General features: G+C 42.5%; 1 protein-coding gene across 4 annotated transcripts in view; it reads left to right on the forward strand.

Moving 5' to 3' along the window:
• Positions 1-25567, forward strand: part of LOC137521684 (G-protein coupled receptor family C group 5 member C-like) — a 152533-nt gene that overhangs the window by 108930 nt on the left and 18036 nt on the right. For all 4 annotated transcript variants that reach the window (XM_068241298.1, XM_068241301.1, XM_068241299.1 and 1 more), the window contains one exon: positions 19254-20316. In XM_068241298.1, the coding sequence (XP_068097399.1) occupies positions 19254-20316 (1063 nt within the window). The remainder of the gene's footprint in view (positions 1-19253; positions 20317-25567) is intronic.

Below are 25567 nucleotides of genomic sequence, written 5' to 3' on the forward strand. Positions count from 1 at the left end.
TGCCGCACGTCCCAGTTTAATTGTGATGATTGTATTATGTTGAAAACAATGCCAACTATGCCGTTTTCGAGAAAACGTGATGTCTCTTTATCTAGGCTTGAAGCTACTAAGAATTCCAACATTGTAAGGAGCAAGAACAGGGTAAATCAAACCTCCCCATCTAGGGATGGTCAATAAGATGCAAATAATAACAAGATACAGGATTACGCAAATTTTCTATGCAAATTTATGCTGCTTGAAAATGGGCCAATCAAATCCTAGGATTTGATTGGTCCATTTTCAAGCTGCCTACATTTCCAGAGCATCAATGTACACATGAGACTGTGCTGTTTATGTTTGATGTCTTTGCTTAGCGCATGCTGAGCTATGATGCTGAAATTCTATCAACAACGCAGCAGTGTGCTAAGCCCCGTCACCCTCATACACACAGACAAGGACTGTCACTTGCAGGGATTATTGTAATTGATTCAGAGCTGTCCTTGGTCAAAAAATACCTGCAGATATTACACAGACCCTTCTCCTCTGCCACCTTATTTGTAGCCTTTTAAAATGTACAAATGGCTTCAAAAGGCTTCACTTCCTCGCTCTGACGGTCCAGGACCGCAATAGCAGCATAGGGGGCGATATACAGGCTGGGAACGCGAAGAATTACTCGCGTTCCCATGCCTGTCGGCCGGTGACGGCCAAACCGGAAGTGTTCCCCGGCAGGTCCTGGAGCGTCAGAGCGGGGCTGCGAGGGCACCGATCGGCTGCTGGGGGCTGAGGGAAGCCCCAAGTGAGTAAATCTCATTTTTTACAGTTCACTTAAGGTTCACTTTAATGGATTTTGAGCAGTGTTTAGGGTCATTTTCTTGTTGAATCCAGCCCTTGCACAGCTTCAGCTTTGTCACTGATTCCTGGACATTGGACTCCATAATCTGCTGATACTGAGTAGAATCCATGTGTCTCTCAACTTTGACAAGATTCCCAGTCCCTGCACTAGCAAAACAACCCCACAGCATGATGGGACCACCACCATATTTTACTGTAGGTAACAGATGTTTTTCTTGGAAAGCTGTGTTTTTCCTCCATGCATAACGCCCCTTGTTATGCCTAAATAACTCAATTTTAGTTTCATCAGTCCACAGCACCTTATTCCAAAATGAAGCTGGCTTGTGCAAATGTGCTTAAGCATACTTCAAGTGGCTCTGTTTGTGTTGTGGGCGGAGAAAAGGTTTCCTCTGCATCACTCTCGCATACAGCATCTCCTTGTGTAAAGTGCGCCAAATGGTTGGACAATGCACAGTGACTCCATCTGCAGCAAGATGATGTTGTAGGTCTTTAGTGCTGGTCTGTGGGTTGACTCTGACTGTTCTCACCATTCCTCACTTCTGATTATCCGAGATTTTTCTTGTTCTGCCACTTCGAGCCTTAACTTGAACTGAGCCTGTGGTCTTCCATTTCCTCAATATGTTCCTAACTGTGGAAACAGACAGCTGAGATCTCTGAGACAGCTTTCTGTATCCTTCCCCTAAACCATGATGGTGAACAATCTTTGTCTTCAGGTCATTTGAGAGTTGTTTTGAGACCCCCATGTTGCTACTCTTCAGAGAAAATTAAAACAGGAGGGAAACCTACAATTGACCACCTTAATTACTCTTTCTCATAATTGGATTCATCTGTGTATGTGGGTCAGGGGTCACTGAGCTTACCAAGCCAATTTGAGTTCCAAAAATTAGTTCTAAAGGTTTTGGAATCAATAAAATGACAACAGTGCCCACATTTATGTACCTGCCTAATTTTGTTAAAACAATTATTGCGCCTTTTCTGTAAATCCAATAAACTTCATTTCACTTTTCAAATATCACTGTGTGTGTCTCCTATATGATATATTTAACTGACATTTTTTATCGAAAAACAACCAACAATTTATACAGGAAAATCATGACAGTTAACAAGGTTGCCCAGACTTTTGCATCCCACTGTAATTCTTAACACAGGTTGAGAGTGGTAATAAGTAAGAACAGGCTTAGAATGTAATATTTATTTGAAAGCATGGAGTCAATGCACAAGTGCTGTGTTATATAGCACTTGTGAATTGACTCAATGCTCTACAATAAATCAAGATTTATTCAATGAAATGGGTCAGTAAGCTATGAATTTCGTCTGTATTTTAAAGCGGACCTGAACTCAGAACTTCCGCGCTGCTCTAAAAGATTAACAACAGCATAATGACCTTTAAAGAAAAAAAAAAGGTTCCTTGTTACAACTTATAGAGCTCCTGCAATAAATCTGCAGTGAGTCTACTTCCAGCTTTAATGGAAGCAGACAAAGGGTTTACACCCTGTGTTTACATATTAGCTGGATCTGTCAAGGACTGCCGAATGTCTCTGCTGAAATAGCTGAAAGCTCAAATTAGACTTGTGATTACTTGAAGAAAGGCTCTTCTCTCTAAAACCACACAGGGTGCCTTTTTCTATGTTTTCCTTGTGTCCTGTGCAAGAGTTCAAGTCCACTTTAAGAATGGTTTTATTTTAACACCGCAGTCGGTAGAGTACGAACAAACAGCTTAGATAATACTCCTCAGAGAAGAAGCCATATGCAAATACAGGAAATATCACCACTGAAAAGGCTCAGTGAATCCACCCCTTGGTTAAATGCATGCAATAATATTATCATGCATAATGCATATGTAAATCATGAATAACTGCATAACCTAATTGAGAAATATGCATTCAGCCACTGTTCATGAGTTATCTTTATGCGTAATGTATTACCGTATGCTAGTTAGAAATGTTGATTCGTTTTACACCTCCGAATACCATGCGTAACATGTTTACCACTTATTGGTTACACTTTTCCGCAGTTTAGAAAATATACCCCTATGTCACTTCAGGTATTCTTTAAAGAGGAGCTGTCAGCCATACTATCTCAGAAAAAAAGAAACACATATATAAGTAGATAAATACTTGCTCTACTTCCATAACATATGTATTGAACTGTCCGCGGTTTTATTTTAGTAATTTGTCTATAGTAAAAAAAAAAAGAGAGAATCCTTCTTAGCATTCCCATTTTAAGTGTGGCTATTTTTGAAGCCAATCCTAATGTAATTTCCTCCTCTGTAAAGTCTCCTCTGCCTGATTTGCCCACTCTCACTATAGAAATTGCATTGTCTCAGCATGAAAAATATTGGCCAATCAAAGAGGAACATAGGTGTTGGAGGGGAAAACAGGAGGGAAATTAATTAAGTCTGAGGGGAAGTAGAGAAGCAAAAAAGGATAACCCATCATGCCCTGCAACTTCCTTTTTGTGTACCAAATTGTGTGTACCAAATAAGTGTCTGGTAAACTGGGGTATATTCATTTATCAACAAGAAAAGTGATAGTGATTTTAACTTTTGGATTACCTGGTTAGCATCCCTATTACTTGTTTATCAGATTAAAAATAAAGAATTGAGTTTTGATTTTATGCCTGACAGTTACTCTTTAAATAACTTCCTCTCTTTCACCCAGTACCAATGTCATTTTCCCCATCAGTTCACTGTACAGATCTAATCTCTCTCAATGGCCACTATTCAATGCAAGTTTTCTCCGGAGACATCATTTTTTATCTTTAGTTTAAAATAACTTTTCAAAACTCTGCAAAGGTACCAAAAAGTATGTAAAAAAAGTAATGCCTAGATAGATGGAGAGAATTGTATTGCCCGATGTCTCTTTCTTTTGTCCAGTACATCTTTTGCGCTTCCTCAATACATCCATCTCTCTCTACAATATAAAATGCAGCACTTCATTATAAACTATTTATTTGTCTTACTGGCTCTTATAACAAATTACACCTAGAATAGCGTTTGGCATGAGCATTGCTGTTTAACAGATTACAGTGTGACAGTGTTGTTTGCCGACAGCCTCACAAGTGAAACCGAAATAATGAAGGTGTGAAATCTAACATGATAGAGGCTGATCTGGCTCAGCAGAGACTGAAGATTGGTAGGTGGGAATGCACTTAAGATACCCAACATGGAAACCAGGTTACGCTTGTTAATCTGGCTACTAACACAGCTATGCTAGGTACACACTATGAGGTTGTCCGATTTGATTTCCGATGAATTGCCGATCATTTTCCAATCAATTTCCGATAGGAGTGAATGGAAGAAAGTCGGAAATCGATTGGAAAATGATCGAAAATCAGATCGTACATGTTGGAAATAATTGATCTGACAGTAAATCTGTCACAAAATCTCATAGTGTGTACCTAGCATAAGGGTTGTGCCTGGGTGTTTCCTCTCAGCTACTCTTTTGTGAGACTAAAGGTGCGTACACATGCACGACAGCAGCCAACGACGGGTCCGTCGGCACCTCCCGCTGGGCGGGTTTTCAGCAGACTGTAGTGCGTGTGTACGCACTGTCGGCGGACTGATAAGGCTGTTCCTGAACAGCCTTATCAGTCCGCCGACAGTGCGTACACATGCACTACAGTGCACTACAGTCTGCTGAAAACCCGCCCAGCGGGAGGTGCCGATGGACCCGTTGTTGGCTGCTGTCGTGCGTGTGTACGCACCTTAAGGGCCAGTGCACACAAAAAACCTCTAGCAGATCCCCAAAATGCTAGAGGTTTTTGAAGCAGATTTTAAGAGAGATTCTAGGCATGTTTACAGAGGTTTTCTACACATGCCTAGCGTTTTTTGGAGCGTAGCAGATTTCATAAATTGTTACAGTAAAGCTGTTACAGAACAGCTTCTGTAACAAAAAAACGCCTGGAAAATTGCTCTGATCTAGCGTTTTTCAGAGCGGTTTTCCACTTTACTATACTTTAAGATTGAGGCAGAAACCCCTCAGAAATCTAAAAAAATGCTGCAGCCCCTGAGTTTGCATTTGTGGAAAAAACAAACAGCTCTGGTGTGCACCAGCCCATTGAAATACATTACTCAAACCGCTAGCTTTTTTTAAAAACGCTCACAAACTGCTCTGATGTGCACCAGCCCTAAGTTCACAGTGGGACATTGCGGTGCGACTCTATGGGAGCATCTTAACGCAGAAAGTCGCACTGCAATAGTACATATATGGGCCGTTCACAGTGCATGCGTTGTACTCGGATCCAACCCACTACAGTATCCCAATGCACTGCATGCAGTGCATTACTGCATAACGCGTGCAACAGATGCAGTGAAACATACTTTTCTTACATTCCTGTTATACACACAATGCAAAGCAACGTACCTGCTGTAAACCTAGCCTAAAAGATTGCAGATGCTTGAAATAGGGGGTGTGGCACCACGTCTCCTAGACTGGGATATTTTCTCTTCATCTCCCACCAGCAACAGTTTAATTAGGTGATATAAAGAAAACCTATTAAGGGACATTAAGGTCCGATGCAGTAACATAAGTGAGATGCCAATAAGCTTGTTACAAAATCTCACAACTGGTATAAATATGGCTAAACAGCAACTAGAGTCAAGGAGATAAACAAGCAGCGGAGACAGAAACTGTTCCACCTGCAGTAATATAACTAACAGTAGACGTATGTGGCGGCCACAACTCTCATATAATGCAGTACCGCACACTGAACTTTCATCCCACATCATTATAACCATTATCTTTTCATTTCAAAAGCGCTAATGTTTTGCAGATTGTATTACATTTAAGCAGGGCCAGATTTCTGGCAAGGCCAAATAGGCCATGGCCTAGGGCACCAGAAATTTAGGGGCGGCTCAGTGAGGGGCAGTAAAGCTGTTCTATGCAGCCATCCCTATCTACAAGGACAGCTTTAACCTTTGAACTCTCTTTCCTGTACTTGTGTCGTCCCTGCAAGACCTGTAAGCTCTATCCTGCAGGTTCACCTTTGCCATTAACAAGATGGCAAACATAACATAAAAGTTCAAAACATAATTTATAATCTATACGCATATTACTAAAATAGCTATTGTCTGTGACAGCAATGATGGAAAGTAAGGAGAATTCTCATTGGGGCACACAGAGATAACAACCATACAGATGGTATAGTTGGCCTTGGGCGGTAAAAAGTACAAATCTGGCCCTGCATTTAAGCCTTGTATACATGCTAGATTAAACTCAGCTGCAGAGAATCTACTGTGTGTACAGTGGAACCCGATGCCTCGGCCAGCAATCAAGCCTGGCCTATTAATTCAGCAAATTGCCATCCGAGGGCCATTATCCTCCCCACTCGCCCCGCCTGTGTGACATTACACCCGCTTCATCAGCCCTTCACGCTCCCGTATAGCAAATGAACACCTCTGTACAGCCTCAACCAAGGGCGTTGCTAGGATCCAAAGAGATCCGGGGCACTTTTGGGCACTACAGCTGGAAAATGGGTGTAGCCACGCACCAGAATGTGGGTGTGGTCATGGGTGGAGCTAAATTTACATGAACTTAACAGCGGTCTAAGTAAGCCTGCCCAGCAAAATGTTGGATGAAGTCCCCCTCTCCATTAATACAAAAAAAAATCAGCATATCACAAATAGGCAGTGTCACTTAAACATAACTGGGCAGAGTTACCTGGCTTCTGTGCTGGCTGGTCTGGCTTTCTGCTCGGCAGGCTGGCTTGCCCCTACTGCATTCCCTGACTGTCTAATGGACTCCCTCCCATGCTCCCACAACTCCCAGCATGCCTCCATAGAAGAACCACTGCTCCCTGCATGCCTACATAGAGGCACCACCGCACCCAGCATACCTCTGATTAATGCTCCTAGCATTCCCGCCATTGAGTCAACCCAGCTGACTCTGCCTGGGAGACATCCGGGGCACTCCAGAATAGATCCGGGGCATGTGCCACTGATCTTTGGGGCTACCAAACGCCCTCAACCCTAAAATGTCCTTTATTTCTTCTACTCAATGGCTGTGAGTAATGTGCACTTCCTTACAACTGAGTGTAGTATGAAGCATAAAGAAAATGAGGTGTGGGACTGTATTTTAAACGGACGTTACATTAGGACTGTTTCACCCCCCCTCCCATAAAAAGACACAAATTGCAATTGTTAAGCGTTTTCACAGCAATTTTTTTTATATTTATAACAGAATCCTATACAATAAAACCCTTGTGTCGCTGCGTCCAGCTGCCCCTCGGTCCGTGTTTTTGCTACTGCGCATGTGCGCACTACGGACAACCGCTGGGACAGGAGGACGGGACCAGGGAGCCAGGCAGGCGCGGGCATGCGCACTGACTGGCGGCGGTAAGAGAAAGATCTAGAGCCCGTTTTTAAACGAGCTAAGGTCTACTAGTTGCTATTAAAATGCTACATGCAGCACTTTTGCGGTTCTGTTAAACAATTCTCTTTGGTGATTTCTTTTTCTAAGCACTTTTCAAAACACTGGTGATCAGAAATCACTTTTAGTATGAGACAGCCCCAATAGATTGTCACCTGATGTGGCAAAATCATTGGTTCATCACTGATCGGAATCGAATTAATCCCTACCATGCACAGCACATTTATTTTCTATAGGCTCCAGTTGGGAGGGCAGAGAGCGGATGTCGGAAAAGGTGTTGGGTAATTTAGATGCAGGGTGGTGCCGCTAGTAGAATATTGGCAATACTGCTGATATTCTACTAAGGCTTTTACCTGCACCTAAACTAATTCTACACCAAGCTAATTCCTAATCTAGCCCCTACTGTAAATATTATGCTTAAAGGCTCATACACACATCCCAACAATCTGCCCAACTATCTTCTAAACTTGGTCTGCTAGGCGATAGTTGGGCATATGTATGGCTGGCAAACAACCAGATGACCAACTGATAACAGGCTGTTTGCCAGATCCAACCGATGGATCACTGCCCAACTATCAAGCAGATTGAATACAGAAAGAGACACCAAGAGCCCAATATAGTGTAGTATGTACTAGTAATATGGGTGTGACAAAATATATGATATTAATACTCACAAACCAGGGTTACCATTCAGGCAACCACTGTAAAGGCAGTTGGTGAGATTAGACCTGTCCCCACTCAGGATTAAGAAGTCGTTGTCTGTAGATGGTAAAAAAGGGGTAACACCCCTTCACCAAGGGTGGACTCAGGTAATGTACAAGCAGACAGAGGCGCCAGAAGGATAAAAGTCGCTAAAATTTTATAAATAGAGGGGAGGCCCAGGCGGATTTCCCTCCTCCAGATAGACACAACAAACTGTTAGGCCCGGTTCACACTTGCGGTTGTCTGCCAAACGGACCGGATGACCTGACCGGATCCGGACCGGATCCGGATCGGAACCGTACGGTTCTGATCCGGATCCGATCCGGATCCGGTCAGGTTGCATCAGGTGTTCATCAGGATGCGATCCGGATCCGTTTGGCTAAAGTTAAGTACAAACCAAATAAAATGTTGGGGTCTGGGAGGTCAGCAGAAGGGGGACCTGTGGAATCAGGCCCTCTGCTGTTTAGCACTCACCTCCACCTCCGACATGCTGCCAACATCTCCAGCTCGTGTAAAGTCACTGCTGCTCCACTCCAAAATGCTTGCCCATGTGTCCCCATCCAAAATCGCCGCAACAATCCGCATAGGAAGTGGGGTAGAACATCCGGATTTTTAGCCAGTGTGTTGTGCGCTCTCCGGTTCTCATTGCTTTGTATTGGCCGGATGGTGCATTTCGGCTCCGCCCCGGATACGGCTGCCGGAGGAGCCGGACCCAAAAATAGCGCATGTTGGAACGGACGCCGGAGTCCGGATCCGGCCCAGATCTGGTCCGGCTCCGGTCCGGCAGAACGGACGCATGTGAACGGACGCATAGGCTTTCATTGCCATGCCGTGCGTCCGTTCCGTTCGTTCTGCAAGCGGTCCGGCTCCGGCACGGCGATTCCGGACGGCCACCGCTAATGTGAACCGGGCCTTAGAGTTCAACCAAATATTTATTTATATACTCCAGAAAGTGCAACGCGTTTCACAGCATATACCGCTTCTTCAGGCTATGAACGGAGCATAAAACTAATGCAGGTCTAGTACAAAGCAAAACACAAAGATTTGTAATCTTTTTATTGACTTTTTTATCCTTCTGGCGCCTCTGTCTGCTTGTAAATTATCAAGCAGGTTGGTACATGTGTAAAAGTATTCTGAAAGACTTTATTGATTTTGAATGCAGACATGTGCAGTTTGTCATTTAGCTTGCACGCATAGTATTTAAAGAGACTCTGTAACATTAAAAAGATCCCCTGGGGGGTACTCACCTCGGGTGGGGGAAGCCTCCGGATCCTAATGAGGCTTCCCACGCCGTCCTCTGTCCCACGGGGGTCTCGCCGCAGCCCTCCGAACAGCCGGCGACTGTGCCGACTGTCAGTTCAATATTTACCTTTGCTGGCTCCAGCGGGGGCGCTGTGGCGACTTTCTGCACGGAAATAGACGGAAATACCCGATCTCCGTCGGGTCCGCTCTACTGCGCAGGCGCCGGAAACTTGCGCCTGCGCAGTAGAGCAGACCCGACGGTGATCGGGTATTTCCGCCTACTTCGGCGCCGAGAGGCATCAGAGCGCCTGCGCAGGAGCCAGGAAGGTAAATATTGCGTCACGGCTGTACGGAGGGCTACAGCGAGACCCCCGAGGGACGCAGGACGGCGTGGGAAGCCTCATTAGGATCCTGAGGCTTCCCCCACCCGAGGTGAGTACCCCCCAGGGGCCGTTTTGTCGTTACAGTTCCTCTTTAAGTGAGTTAGTTGTTTAGTTGGTTGGCGTGTTTGTACCTACTTGTCGTGTAAACAACTTGTTGAGTGTTTTGTCATGTTGTGCAGTTGGTTGTGCATTATGTTGGACGGGTGTATTAATCTTTACACTTACCGTCCAATCTTAACATAATTCCGGCTTAGGCTATTGCCCGGCACCCAAATTACATAGTGGGCACCGCTATAGTCACAATTAAAATTGCTGTCTATGACGGAACCCAAATAACCAGGCGCTCCCCTGTCTAGTTCTAAGTTCTGATCTTGATGCAATCTCAGATTAAAACTACAGCATTGGCTGGGACCCAGAAACTGCTAAATGATCAAATCTTTTTTTTTTTTTTTTATAACGCCAAAAAGTTAAGTGTATAGGGAAAAAAACATTGCATTTTTCAGAAATGCTACAACGTGACAAGGTTACACATGATGAGCTCCTCTTTAATCCTCAGGTCTTTTGAAATTGTGGTTATGTTATCCTTTCTTCTGCAGACATATAAATTACCTACAGTTTCACTTGAAACTTTGTGCTGTTGTTTGACAGTAATGACCCCCTTGTTTTCTCCTGTTCTCCACAGAGACCACTAGACCACCACACACATGCACCTGACTCCAGCAGTAAATAGCTAATCCCAGAGCCCCCAGCTTTGCTTAATTATTTACTCAGTGTTTCCTAAAGGCCTCCGCCCCGAAAGTCCCTCGTTTCAGCTAGAAGGGCTTCCAATTGTAAAGACACAATAAAAAGGCAGCAGCAATTACAAGCACTTAAATTAGCATTATAATACATCTCAGTTTGCAGTTGCACAACAGCTTCACAAATGCTCAGGTGATTAGCAGTGAAAGCAAATGTCTCATTGATGACACAGGCCGAAATGGTGTCATGAGGAGGCAGGAGATGTGTGACTGACTTAGTAACCTGTCAATGTTCTGTGGCTTTTTTAAAGAAATGCAGCCAATGCACGTAATCGCATCGTCATTTCATTATCTCAACGGTACTCTTGTGGTAAATGTGCCATTTTAACTAAAAGCTGTTAAATATTTAACCTAATCTATAGCTATCTGCTTTACAATGTACAGTGAGGCTGGGTTTTTCCTGCTCAGCTCTGTAGTGGTCAAAAGAGATGATCAAATCAAGCAATTATCCCCGCTTTAACTTAATGAAATACATTGTGAAATAAAGCCTAATTTAACAATCGGAGGCTGATTTAATACATTCTTGCTTTCTCTGCAAAATGGTGTTTGCTTTATATAATCAGTTATGTTAAAATTAAATTTAAAATAAAATTGAGTAATTTGGTTTACTGCATAGTTCCCAATTGTCCCTTTTTTTTTTTAAAGAGAGCAGTCTTGGGAAACAAATCCCTCCGTGCTTCTTTCAGGAATGATGTACAGATCTATGTAAATATATGTATTTTTTTTTTACTGAAAAATGTATTTATTGACTTTAAAGCGGGATTGTTACCATAAAAATCAAATTTCAACAGCAACTGGTCTGAGTGTATTAAGTAATAAAGATGCTAATCCTGCATTTAAAACTTTCTACTGTTATCATTAGGAGTTATCCCATACCTTAGGAGTACAGACTAACCAGCAAGCTCATGGTGACCCAGAACTCATTGGAGTGTGTGAGGGACTACAATGAACCTAAAAGCCCCCTTACTAAGATCTTAAGAAAAACAAAAGTTTGCTTTCTTAGAACAGAAAGAATTTGCGATAATTCAGGTTGGAGTGAGCTTGAGATGTCTCCCAGGGGATCACTGCTCCAATGAGTTCTGGGTCACCATGAGCTTGCTGGTTAGTCTGCACCTCTCGGTGTTACAAGCCCTACTGCATAGAGCCAAATTAATCCATGCCATGCACTGATGAGGATCAAACAACCCGAAACAGTCTGTATGCATGTTGGATTATTATTGCTCTGTACAAATTAACAAGCTGACACATCATTGCATTCCAGTGGTTCTGGAGGTGTGTTTAGCTTCTAAGGGTACAATGGTTAATTTGCATATGCTCAGCAGTGTTGCTCTGGGAGACATCTCAAGCTCACTCCAACCTGAATTATCGCAAATTCTTTCTGTTTTAAGAAAGCAAACTTTTGTTTTTGTATACCTTAGGAGCACTGGCCCTTTCATTGCCATTGCCACAGGCTGGCAAAACAGTTGCAAGCGGTTTTGTTTTTTTTAAATCTATAATATACTCCTCCTCTTCCCTTTAACCACCCTGGCGTTCTGATTAAATCGCCAGGGTGGCTGCGGGAGGGTTTTTTTTAAATAAAAAAAAAACTATTTCATGCAGCCAACTGAAAGTTGGCTGCATGAAAGCCCACTAGAGGGCGCTCCGGAGGCGTTCTTCCGATCGCCTCCGGCGCCCAGAATAAACAAGGAAGGCCGCAATGAGCGGCCTTCCTTGTTTTGCTTACATCGTCGCCATAGCGACGAGCGGAGTGACGTCATCGACGTCAGCCGACGTCCTGACGTCAGCCGCCTCCGATCCAGCCCTTAGCGCTGGCCGGAACTTTTTGTTCCGGCTACGCTGGGCTCAGGCGGCTGGGGGGACCCTCTTTCGCCGCTGCTCGCGGCGAATCGCCGCAGAGCGGCGGCGATCAGGCAGCACACGCGGCTGGCAAAGTGCCGGCTGCGTGTGCTGCTTTTTATTTCACGAAAATCGGCCCAGCAGGGCCTGAGCGGCAGCCTCTGGCGGTGTTGGACGAGCTGAGCTCGTCCAGACCGCTCAACAGGTTAATTCCCCCTCCTTCTAATGACATAAGACAGTTCACTTCCTAGTATAGACCTCAGTGGAACTGTCTGAAGACTCTGGGAGGGAGGAAATGATGTCAGGATTAACTTCATTCAAAGGTAACCAAGATGGAAACTGTGTAAAATAGGATTCTCTTCTTTTCCTTTATAAAATTCACATGAATCATAACGTGGACAGTGCAATACATCTGTTATGTAAGTAGAACTAGTATTTTTCCACTTATATTAGTGTTTTTTATTTCTAGATTAGCAAGGGTGTCTTATTTGTAAGTTTTATTTTAAGAAGACCAATGATGACAGAAAGAACAGTGAGGTTTGAATTATGAAACTGATGGTGTCCATACACGGTACAATAAAAACATTTGATTTTCCTGTTTATTCGACTAAAATGATCAAATCGAATGAAAGTTTAAAATACTTTTTTTTTTATAAAAAAAACAAAAAAAAAAACGATTATCCAGGTTTTTCGATAAAAATCCAATTGAATATGTTGGAAAAAGCTTTATATTCGATTTAACAGAATAAATCGAACAAAACATGGTTCCCGATCACCGATCCCTGTCCCCCGCAGAAAAACCGAAGCGCTCTTGCGAGCGGCTTCAGTATTTCTGCCCGGTATCATTTCCGCATCCCCCTTGTACTTCCGCTTAGCGAGAAGCACAAGGAGGGAAACAAAAGTTCAAGGTGGCCATCTTGTGGCCAAATAGTAAAACTACATCTACATATTTGTTTACGTTACAATTTACATATAATAACATTAAAAATGAACTGTTTATTTCCCAAATACATTTTTTAATGGGAAATTTTTTAAAAAAAATAAATAAAAAAAAGACATTAATAGTTACCTGAGGGTCTGAACTTTTTAAATATGCATTTGAAGGGGGTATACTACAAATATTTTTTAAATTATAAGCTTGTAAATAATGATGGACGCAAAATGGAAAAAATGCACCTTTATTTCCAAATAAAATATTGGCGCCATACATTGTGATAGGGACAAAATTTAAATGGTGTCATACCCGAGACAAAGGGCAAATACAATACATACGTTTTAATTATGGTAGTGTGGATTATTTTAAAGCTATAATGGCCGAAACTGAGAAATAATGAATTTTTTCCATTCTTAGCAAAATGTACCACCCAAAGAAAGTCAAAAACAAGATATAGATCAATAAATTGTGTTGAGTAGTGATAAAGTTATTAGCGAATGAATGGAAGGTGAACATTGCTCTGATGCATAAGGTGAAAAATCCCTGCGGGCTGAAATGGTTAAGAAGTGCTTGAAAGCAGTTCTACAGTAGAATTGCAGGCTAGACATGATTGCAGAGTGCAGGCTATACATGATTTGTGATCTGCTCCTCCCACCTGCTGAATTCCTCCTCAGAGCCTGCTGCTATCAATACAGCAGGTGTGTCGATTACCTCAGCAACAGCAATTCCCCTCACACACTGCACTGTCTGAGAGACCTTCCTAGCTCCTCCTATTATACAACAGTTTTAGAAGGAATCTGCACGATCTAATTATTTCTTAAGATGCCTGAGACAGTTCTGCACAGATTTCTAAAAACCTACTAATATTTTGTCTCAGACACTCTTGATAAATCTGGCCCACAGAGTGCTTGAGAGATAAAAAAAGGAACAGACAACGCACAAAGGAATGAGGATCCAACATGAACATACAGTATGTCCGCTTACCTCAGGTAGAGTTGCCTCAGTTCAGGTGTCCTTTAAGGGAAAAAAACAATTAGTTCAGAATTTAATATCAGTTGATTTTTGCAAATGATTCAAGCTTCTTAACTTGGTTGATTTACAAAGATGACATTCAACTGAATGTGTGGGTCAGAGTTCACTGCATATTCCAGGTGTGTAGGATATGTAGCAGTACATTCAGCTTTGTGCAGGAATACTTTTAGCCACAGCCCCTCAACAAGCATGCAGATCAGGTGCTCTGACTGAAGTCAGACTGGATTAGCTGGATGCTTGTTTCAGGTGTGTGATTCATCCACTACTGCAGCCAAAGAGATCAGCAGGATTGACAAGCAACTGGTATAGTTTAAAAGGAAACATCCATATTCCTCTCAGTTAAGGTTCCCTTTAAGTTCCTCTGATTGAATATTGTTTTTATCATAAACACATTTTGTATTGCTTAGGTGTGCTTCAGACCAATTATAAATCGTAACTGGCAAACAGTATTATTAAATCCCCAGAACTTTATCACAAAATGAAATGCATCAGATAAATGCACCTATGTAAAGTTAATCAGTCACATTCCATCAATACTTTCTTTATATGAAGTTTCTGCATCCTAGAAGGAATGTCTAATTAATTCCCCGGCTGTACTTATAGACGTCTGAGATGAAGGAATTCCTGGTGGGAAAAGTGCATTTGTACTCTTGACCTTTCAGGTCACAGACTGTTGAGGCTTTGGGGGGATGGGGAGAGCAAAAGCAAGGCAGGTTGCTTGATTTCATTATTTAACTTTCCAGTTGTAACAAACCTGAGCTCTGATTTTTTTCTTTTGGAAACAATCTGATCTTTGTTAGCCATAAGGGGACAAAAAACAACCACTAAACCTCACTGATTTGTATTGAGAGCCTCAACTGTTGTGGACATTTTTAAACTATATCATGCATGTCTAACTCCGGCCCGTGGGCCGAATCTGGCCTGCAGAGCTATTAAATTTGGTCCCCAAGTGGTTTCCCCACTGTGAATTATGTTTGGCCCACTAGACCACTAGGGAAGCTATACTGTAGGTAAAGCACTAGAACTCTAGAGAAGCCATATAGGGGAAAGCACTAAACACTAGGGAATTGTATTGGGGAGGATGGGAGCCCCTAGACACCTGGGAACTTTATCAAACTGCAGTTTGATAAAGGGCTTTTCAGCCCAAAACAGCGTCTGTTACTGCTGTTATAAATAAAGAGCTATATTTACTTTTTGGTGGTGCCAACCCATTTATACTTTTTTATTAGACACCAGGGAACTTTATAAGGGAGGAAGGTGGCCAGTAGACATTAAGGTTGGCCCGTGACTTGGTTCCAGTGTTCAATTTCGGCCCACTTTGTATTTGAGTTTGACACCCCTGGTCTATATGAAATATACAGCCTTAGAGTATGTCGATAGGCATCACAATCTACTGTACATCAGAACATCGTGTGGCCCCACAAATAGAGACATTTCTGATCTTTGTTGGCCACTAATAGAATTTGCTCAATGATAATTTACAAACGATTTTTTTTGTGTGAATGACTGAGAATGATTGTTTGTGACCACTAATGGAAAAAAAATCAGCTAACCAATCCTATCAGATTAATGAAATCAACCTGATTTTGGACCAATCCTGTCAATCTGTTCAGATTGGTTAGGAGATTTTTGTCCATTAGTGGTTTCAAACGATCATTTCCGATCGTTCATACGAAGAATCATTCCTAAACAATCATTCGACAAACTGTATCGTTAGCGGCCACATTTACATCTGGCTTTACAGACTCCCCAGCATGCTCATGGTGAACCAGAACTCCTAAGAGTGTGTAAGGGACTAAAAGAACCAAAAAGCCCTCTTTACCTAAAATGCTATGCAAAACAGAAGTTTGCCTTCTTCAAACAGAAGGTATTTGCGATTATACCGGTTGATGTAAGCATATGATGTCTCCCACAATGCATCACTGCTGAATACACAAATTGCTCCTTTGTTGTCCCTGTAAGCTAAACACAAATACACAACTGCTGCAACGTAATAATGTGTCAGCTAGTTAATTGTGCAGATCCACAGTAATCCAACATGCATGTAGACTGTTTCGGATTGGTTGATCTTCGTCAGTGCATGGCATGGATTAATGTGGCTCTCTGGGGTAGGACTTGAAACACCCAGACTTACAGATTGCCCAGCAAGCTCATGGTGAACCAGCTGACACATCATTGCATTCCAGTGGTGTGTTTAGCTTACAAGGACAACAAAAGGGACAATTTTCATATTCAGCAGTGAAGCATTGTGGGAGCCATCATAGGCTCACTGCAACTTGAATAATTGCAAATACTTTCTGTCTTAAGAAGGCAAACTTCTTTTTCGTTACATCTCATTAGGGATTTTTCTTAAAGTGAACCCAAATTAAAAACATTTGATGCCAATTACATAAAACATGATATATTAATACTCTATTAAAGGACTAAATGTATTATTTTACCTTTCAGATGTCATTATTTTTAGGTATGCTGTCTGGTGGAGTCTTCCTCCATATGTTGGTTGGCAAGCATCAGTTGCCAGTCAGCTTCTTCCACCAGCCCCTCCCTAATGAATATGCTAATTAGCTGTGGGATTGTACACCTACACGAGTGTTTGTTTCTCTGACAGTGTTTGCGACCCTGAGCATTCTTTATCTATTATAAAAAGAAAAAGATCCATGAGGGGGTCTCTAATGTGTATGTGAATACCACTGTGAGCTGTCCAGGGCTCTGCTATATGAGTCCTATGTGTCTCTCCTTAAAACGCCTCTCCTTTCAAAAGTGTCCTGGAGGGAGAGAGACTTATCAGCTCCCAGCATGACTGCCACTGCACCTGGTAACTTGCCTTGGCAGCACGTCACAGGGGGAGAGATATAAACTACATAAATAAAGGAAAAATTCCTTATTTTTTTCTATTTAATAAAAAAGAACTTAAAAACACACCCATAATTATAAATACAAATAGAGGAGTAAAGTTTAGAAGTAATTCCACTTTAACTAGATTTCCAGAGGCTAGTTGTCGACTGGAAAGATCTTATGGAAATGTAGTGTGATCATAAGTATAGTGATCTATCATGTTGGATCACCAATCACTTACCTAAGTTCTTCTATTTTACTCCTTGCACACTTGGCAGCCATCACGCATGATCCACCCTTCTCCATAGTTTCTGTACAACATTAATTCCCAGGCTGTTCCTTGATCATTCTTTTCCAAGTACTAAACGTGCATACAGTGCTGCCCATAATTATTCATACCCCTGGCAAATTTTGACATAAAGATACTTTTATTCGACCAGCAAGTATTTTTTTGACGGGAAATGACATAGATGTCTCCTAAAAGATAATAATACGATGTACAAGAGGCATTATTGTAAAAAACAACATTTCTCAGCTTTTATTTATGTTTGAGCAAAAAGTGTCCAGCCCAAAATTATTCAATCCCTTCTCAATAGTCAATAGAAAAGCTTGTTTTGGCTATAACAGCAATCAAACGCTTCCTATAATTGCAGACCAGCTTTTTGCATGTCTCCACAGGTATACTTGCCCATTCATCTTTAGCAATGAGCTCCAAATCTTTCAGGTTGGAGGGTCTTCTTGCCATCACCCTGATCTTTAGCTCCCTTCACAGATTCTCAATTGGATTCAAGTCAGGACTCTGGCTGGGCCACTCCAAAACCTTAATGTTGTTGACTGCTAACCATGTCTTCACCACTTTTGCTGTGTGTTTTGGGTCATTGTCATGCTGAAATTCCTGACTTGTGAGCAGCCACAATGCGCAGCAGCAGATCCTCGCTGAGCTCCTTTGTCTTAGCCATGACTGTCCACAAACCAACTGCTGAGAGCTGCTGTTTTAAACCTGTTGCGTTGATTAAAACAGCTGTTCCCAATTAATCGGCATAATTAGGATGTTTTAGAACAGCTTGGACTATTTGGAATGGTATAGAACTTTGTATTCTCCCACAGACTGTGACAGTTTGTGAAGGGTATGAATAATTTTGGACCAAACACTTTTGGCTCAAATGTAAATAAAAGCTGAGAAATGTTTTATTTCCACAATAATGTCGTCTTATCTTTTGGGAGGCACCTACAGTATGTCATTTCCCAGCAAAAAAAAAATGACTTGCTGGTTGAATAAAAGTAACTTTAAGTCAAAATTTGCCAGGGGTATGAATAATTATGGGCAGCACTGTATGTAGCTTTATATCTGGGGAAAGGTTTAATTTAAAAAAAAAAAAAAAAAAAACGAAATTAAAAAGGTGTCCAGCTGTTTTCATCCAACTGAAAGATTCACTTAAGTGTGTGGATTTTCTGGCCGTAATTACTGGAGGTTGGCGTTTCAGTTTTTCCATCTTAATTGCCTTGTTCACAATTTCCATTAAAGAACAAGATTTGGTCCAGCAAGTGTTGTGCAATAAATGAGAAAGGAGTGTAGATTACAAGTTTGAGAAAGTCACAGAACAAGACAATGTAGGAAGACAACTTATCAGGCTTACAATCTAATATCAATCAGTACAGGATACAGTAAGTAAGAAAGGTACCACTGTCTGGAGGTTGCTAGGCAGTAATTAGTAGTTCAGGCAGTCAGGAGGATAGGCAGACAGTTTAAACATACTGAAGGGAATGTCCCGGCGGATCGTTCAGAAACAGCCTTATCAGTCTGCCTGACAGACTGTACACGTGGATCGTTCAGAAACAGCCTTATCAGTCTGCCTGATAGACTGTACACACGCTGTACTGTCGCTGGAACGCCCGGAGGGTCTGACGGACCCGTTGTTCCAGCCTATAAAGTGTGTGTACGAGCCTTAACATATAAATCACCTGACCAATCTGACCACATGCTTCTCCATTAATTCTCCTAGACATGAGTATCACTATCCATGAACACCACAATAGCAATGTCCACTCAAAACTCTCTCCCTCCTGTTAACCCCACTCCACCTACCTACGGTATGTTATAGATATCTGATGTTTGATTATTGGACTTTTCATGTACTTCAAACTTTTTGAATTGAAACATTTATTCAGTTTTAAAAACATGCAAAGTACTTTAAAATGATACTTGATATCTCTGCCTATAGTTGCTTATATTACATATTTTCAGTAGGACTAAGCATTATTCCATAATAATTTGTATTTTTTTTTTTGGCAGATCCAGCTGGAGATGGCTCATACCTATTATCTGATAATTCTGTGCCTGGTGGTTTACACAAGAGAAGCAGTCACTCAGAATTCAACAGAGTCTACAGACTCCACCGATAATTCAGCTTGGCCTGAAGGCTGTGGCCAGGATGTGAAGTGGATGTACTTTTCTTTATGCGATTTGAAATCAGCCTGGGGTATTGTCCTAGAGGCGGTGTCAGTTTTGGGTATTTTTTGTACATTAATGTTAATATTAATATGTATAGCCCTTGCGCCTTCTGTTTCCCGAGATGAGCGTAAAGGAGTCTTACCCCTTAATTTTCTCTTTCTCTTTGGAGTCTTGGGGTTATTTGCATTAGTTTTTGCCTTCATCATTGCACCTACACCTGCTGTCTGTGTAATACGCAGATTTTTGTTTGGTGTTCTATTTGCCAAATGTTTCGCATGCCTAGTGGCATATTCAGTCAGGCTCAACTACCTTGTCTTTCAAAATCGAGGACCAGGCGGCTGCTTGGTGTTTCTTCTGGCTATTGGACTATTCTTGGTAGAAGCAGTGATAAATGTGGAATGGCTTCTCATTACCAATGTGCGTCAAACTCAGCAAGATACTGACCGTCCATGTAATATTACCAACCAGGACTTTGTGACCGCCTTAGTCTATGTGATGTTCCTCATAGTGGCAGCATTGGTCATCCCATGCCCGGTACTTTGGGGGCACTATCTACAATGGAAACGTCATGGAAGACATATTGTATCTACAGCATTTATGTCTGTTCTCATCTGGGTTGCGTGGATAATCATGTACCTTTATGGCAATGAGAAGTTGGGCCATGAAACTTGGGATGATCCAGTTCTGGCCATAGCCTTGGCATCAAACGCCTGGGTGTTTCTCTTGTTCTATGCTATCCCACAGCTGACAGAAATGACAAGATCTGGATACAAATATGAAGGTGACGGCCTGAGCATCCTCAATCGGCATTCTGATGACCCACCTTCTATGGTGATGGAGAACAGGGCCTTCTCTATGGATAACCTTGATGCAGCAGAACCAGTCAGCTCTAGGAATGATCACAGTAAGCAATATATAAGTACTAGTTGACCAAACTGTTAAAACATAACAATTTTTGTCCCTCGCTATAGCTTAGCTTGTGTCTGCACCTCAGTTTCTTTTTTGGCATACGCTTGATTTATCATTTCTTGCCATCATTAATTTTGATCATTTCTAGTCCAACCTTCAGGGCTTCCACTCTGAATATGTTTTATCTAATAAGCCACTGTTTTGGAACAAGCATGCAACAAGGGCTGTGGAGTCGGAGTTGGAGCAATTTTGGGTACCCGAAGTCGGAGTTGGAGGAGTCAGAGTCGGGTGATCTTTCTACCAAATCCATTGCCCTGGTAAGTATTCGACTAAGGAGTTAAGGTCGAGGAGTCGATGCCATTTTGGGTACCCGAAGTTGGAGTTGGTGGTTTCATAAAATAAGGAGTCGGAGTCGGATGATTTTTATACTGACTCCACAGCCCTATATGCAACGCATGCTTCTCAGACTTCACTGATTGCATGCTTATTCCAGGTAGTGCCTCACAAGTAGGTTTATACTAGGTTTATACAAATTGTACGCAAATATACGTAACTTCAAATTGGGCCAATAAATTTAAACCTGGGGTTAAATTGATTGATCCATTTCAAACTGCATATATTTGCATACAAATTTGCATAAACTTAGAAGTATTTGCATATCCTTGATCATCCCTACTCATTAGGTAGTTAACAAACAAACGTCAGCTAACTCATTTCTACCCTTATGGATCCACTTTAAAGAGGAACTCCAGTGAAAATAATGTAACAAAAAAGTGCTTAATTTTTACAACAATTATGTATAAATGATTTAGCCAGTGTTTGCCCATTGTAAAATAATTCCTCTCCCTGATTTACATTCTGACATTTATCACATGGTGACATTTTTACTGCTGGCAGGTGATGTCGTTGGATGGAGATGCTGCTTGCTTTTTGGTCAGTTGTAAACAGCTGTTATTTCCCACAATGCAACAAGACTCCCACAGTGTGATGTCAGATGTCATTTGTGGGAGGGGTTTCACCACAAAATCAGCCATACAGAGCCCCCTGATGATCAGTTTGAGAAAAAGAATAGATTTCTCAGAATTAGATTCATTTATTTCGCCAAGCGTGACTGGGTCGCGCCCGGAATTGTTTTTGGCACAATACATATAGCTCAGTAAGAAGACATAAATAGGAGACATAAGATAGATAGCAGCGACAGCAGAGGCATCACGTTAACATTACATTGCATTACAATACAGTATACATCACATTCCCCAGTGTGTCCCTGGGACGACTGGCAGTAAGTCTTATGGGCTGGTTGGTTTGGTTAACTGGTCAGCTGTAGCGCAGCTAGCCCCGCAGCTCGTTGGGGCTTGAGTTGTCGGTAGTATGTGTAGGGAATTTAGAAGGTTGACCGCGGAGGGGAAGAAGGAGTTTCTGTGTCTCGCAGTCTTTGTAGAAATGGCCCGGAGTCTCCTGCCTAATGGCAGCAGGCTGAAGTAGCAGTGGCCTGGGTGTGAGGGATCATTGGCAATCCTCAGCGCCCTGGATTTCAGTCTTTTTGTTGTGTAGTAGGGCAAGTGAGGGGAGGGGGCACCCAATGATCCTCTCTGCTGACCTGATGACCCTCTGTAGTTTGTCCCTGTCATTGGCGGTGGCGCCGGCATACCAGACCAAAATGGAAGAGCAGAGGAGCGACTCAATGGTGGCGTAGTAGAAGCTGGTAAGAATTTCTTGAGTCATGCCGAACTTTCTCAGCTGGCGGAGGAAGAAGAGTCTTTGTTGGGCTTGCCGTTGGGTGGCGGTGATGTTGGGCTTCCAGCTGAGATCACTGGAGATGGTAGTACCCAGGAGCCGGGCACAGGGCACTCTGGCTACCTCAGTGCCATCAATATGGATTGGAGGTGGGGTGGGGGCTGACTTCCTAAAGTCAATAATTAGTTCAACGGTCTTTGCAGTGTTAAGCACCAGCTTGTTCTCCTTGCTCCAGTTGCAAATCCTCTCCACCTGCTGGCGGTACTCCTGGACATTATCCTTGGTGACAAGGCCGATGATGGTGGTGTCGTCGGCGGCGAACTTGATGACTTTGACAGAGTCTGCCTCGGATCTGCAATTGTTCGTGTAGAGGGAGAACAGCAGCAGTGATAGAACGCAGCCCTGAGGAGCCCCTGTGTTCGTGATCGCAGCTTGAGAGTGGATATCGCCCAGTCTGACGACTTGGGACCTGTTGGTAAGAAAGTCCGTGATCCAAACTTGTAGGCTTGGGTGGACTTCCAGGGCAGCTAGGTCCCGTTGGAGAATGCGTGGGCAGATGGTATTAAAGGCCGAGCTGAAGTCCAGGAGAAGGATCCTAGCATACGTGTCTGGCCTGTCAAGGTGGTCGTTGATGAGCTCCAGGCATATATTGATCGTGTCATCAGTGGACCTGTTTGCCCTGTAGACAAACTGGTGGGGGTCTAGGTGAGGTGAAGTAGAGAGCTTAAGGTAGGCTAGGACCACACGCGCCATGGTTTTCATGATGACAGATGTCAGGGCCACGGGCCTAAAGTTGTTAAGTTCAGAGACCCCTTGTCTCTTAGGGACAGGTATGATGCTACCATCATACCTGTCCCTAAGAGACAAGAGGTCTCTGAACTTAACAACTTTAGGCCCGTGGTCCTGACATCTGTCATCATGAAAACCTCTTGAAGCATGCAGGGACCTTGCCTTCCTCTAGGGACTTGGTGAATATGGCAGAGAGGATGGGAGCAAGTTGCCGGCAGCAGGTTTTCAGGCAGGCTGGAGATACACTGTCGGGGCCGGAGGCTTTCCTGGCATTTAGTGTTGATAAAAGGCGCAGGACCTCTGCCCTCACCACCGAGGGAGAGGGCAGGCTCGGGATGTTATTTGCAGGACACAGAGGTGGGAAAGCCGGTGCCAGGTTCCCCTCCAGTGCTTCCTGGTTCTCAAACCTACAGTAGAATCTGCTGAGTTCTTCTGCTAGTTTTGGGTTTGGTGTTGCCTGTTGGGGTTGGGGCTTGTAGTTGGTGGCGGCCTTCAGCTCCTTCCATACTGCACGTGAGTTGTTTGAGGATAGGTTGTGTCTCATTCTCTCAGCGTACCCTCTTTTGGCAGCTCTCAGCTCCCGATTCAGATATTTCTCATGGGAAAGTGGGTATCAGCTACTGATTGGGATGAAGTTCAATTCTTGGTTACAGTTTCTCTTTAAGAAAAAACAAACAATGCAAGGGCTGTGATCACATTGCCTAGCATAAGTAAAGCTATGCCATGGTAGTGGACCAAACCAAGAGGTGTTTGCACCAATAACTGTGTGATAATACAACAACAACAACATTATACTATATGTAGTATAGAACTGGCACCCAAAAATAAAATGTATCACTCTTTATTACTCATAAAGTTACACTGCTTGAAGATATTCAAATTTCCATGATAATTCCACATTTTAGTTAAAATAACATGGCATACATACCCTTGGGGAGGTTTTGTAATCTCCTCATTTATAAGTTCCTCTATGACACATCGCCTTGCTGGGAAAGATATAAAAGGGAACTTAAACTGAGAAGCATTTGGATTTTTCCTTTTAAAATAATACCAGTTGCCTGACTCTCTTGCTGATCCTGTGTCTCTAATACTTGTAGTCACAGCCCCTGAACATGCATGCAGATCAGGTGCTCTGACTGAAATCAGATAGATTAGCTGCATGCTTGTTTCAGGTGTGTGCTTCAGCCACTACTGCAGCCAAAGAGATCAGCAGGGCTGCCAGGCAACTGGTATTGTTTAAAAGGAAACCTCCATATCACTCTCAGTTAAAGTCCCCTTTAACTAGAATTTTGAATGCCGATAGAACTTTGGAGTTTTCGATGGAAACAATGCAGTTTTTTAAAATAATGAACTTAAAAAAAATGTACTTTTTGACGCTGTTCTTGTAGAACTACATTGACCTCTGGTGCCAGGGCTTGAGATGTAAGCACATGTACAGTTAAACATATGTTGGTACAATTATTTTTATTCACCTTCTAACTAGAATACAAGATAGTTCTAAGACGTAAAAGGCAGACATTGTCACATCTGTATTTCATTATGGGAATCACATATTCTAAGGTTGGAATACATTAACATAGCATGGAACTTGATGTTTTAGAATCAGGAAGTAAAGATTCTTATTTAATAACTAGGCCCCATTCATCTAGCCAGCAGGCTCCAGGCACTTTCAGTTCCCTATCCCTTTCAATATTAGCTTAGCATATCACATCAATGATGCACTGTAATTTTGTCAGTGTAAAGCGTTTATTTTCACATTAGATATATTTTAATGGATGGATGTGCATCATTTTATTAACCTAGAACAAGTATAGGAACAAAAAAAAATGCTTTTATGTTTGGTAAATGGAAAAGTGCTGAGCGCCACTTCTGTGACGATAGTCACACACGCACTCGTGCCCAAGCCGCAGTACTCTCTCATGATGTCACAGGGACAAGGAGTGAAGGAAATTCTCTCCAACAGGGACAAAGCAGAAGCCTGGCAATCCTTTTGAACAGTTCCACATGCTACTCAAAACTGAAAAATATTTTGTATCTATTCCTTTTTTCAAGGTGTTCACAGATGGAACAGTGTACTACACCTGAACACCACCCTTCAGCACTGAATCTGCGGTCAGGGTGCGTTCACTTACTTGTGCTTCACGGCACGTTTCATGTGACTGATATTTCCTGTTTTCAGATGAGGGAGGAGGAAGTATCTAGGTCACGTGAAACGTGTCGTGAAGCGCAAGTATGTTAACTTCCTCGACCCAGTCCGCAGGTTTAGTGCTGAAGGTTGCTGAAGTGTGGTGTTCAGGTGAATTCAGAACAATGTTCCCGAATTCAAACACCCCAAAAGCCCAAAAAGAGGAATACATACAGAATATTTTTTTCGGTTTTGAGTAGCATTGGGACCTTTCAAGAAGGATTGGCAGGCTTCTGCTTTGTCCCTGCTGGAGAGAATTTTCTCCACTCCTTGTCCCTGTGACACCATGAGCAAGTATTATTTTATTTATTTATTTATTGTATTTATAAAGCGCCAACATATTACACAGCGCTGGACAATAAATAGGGATACATACAATATTTAGGGGTGACATACAATGACAATACCTGAATACAAGAAAGACCAGATCATGCAGCACAGTATGAGTACAAGGTAATGCTTAGTCAGTCACTGGAGGGGAGCATGGTGATTAGGCAAGTTAGGTTCACTCAGATGCCTAGCCTAGATGGTCCTT

Source organism: Hyperolius riggenbachi, chromosome 6 (assembly GCF_040937935.1).
Source record: "Hyperolius riggenbachi isolate aHypRig1 chromosome 6, aHypRig1.pri, whole genome shotgun sequence".
Classification (NCBI taxonomy): domain Eukaryota; kingdom Metazoa; phylum Chordata; class Amphibia; order Anura; family Hyperoliidae; genus Hyperolius; species Hyperolius riggenbachi.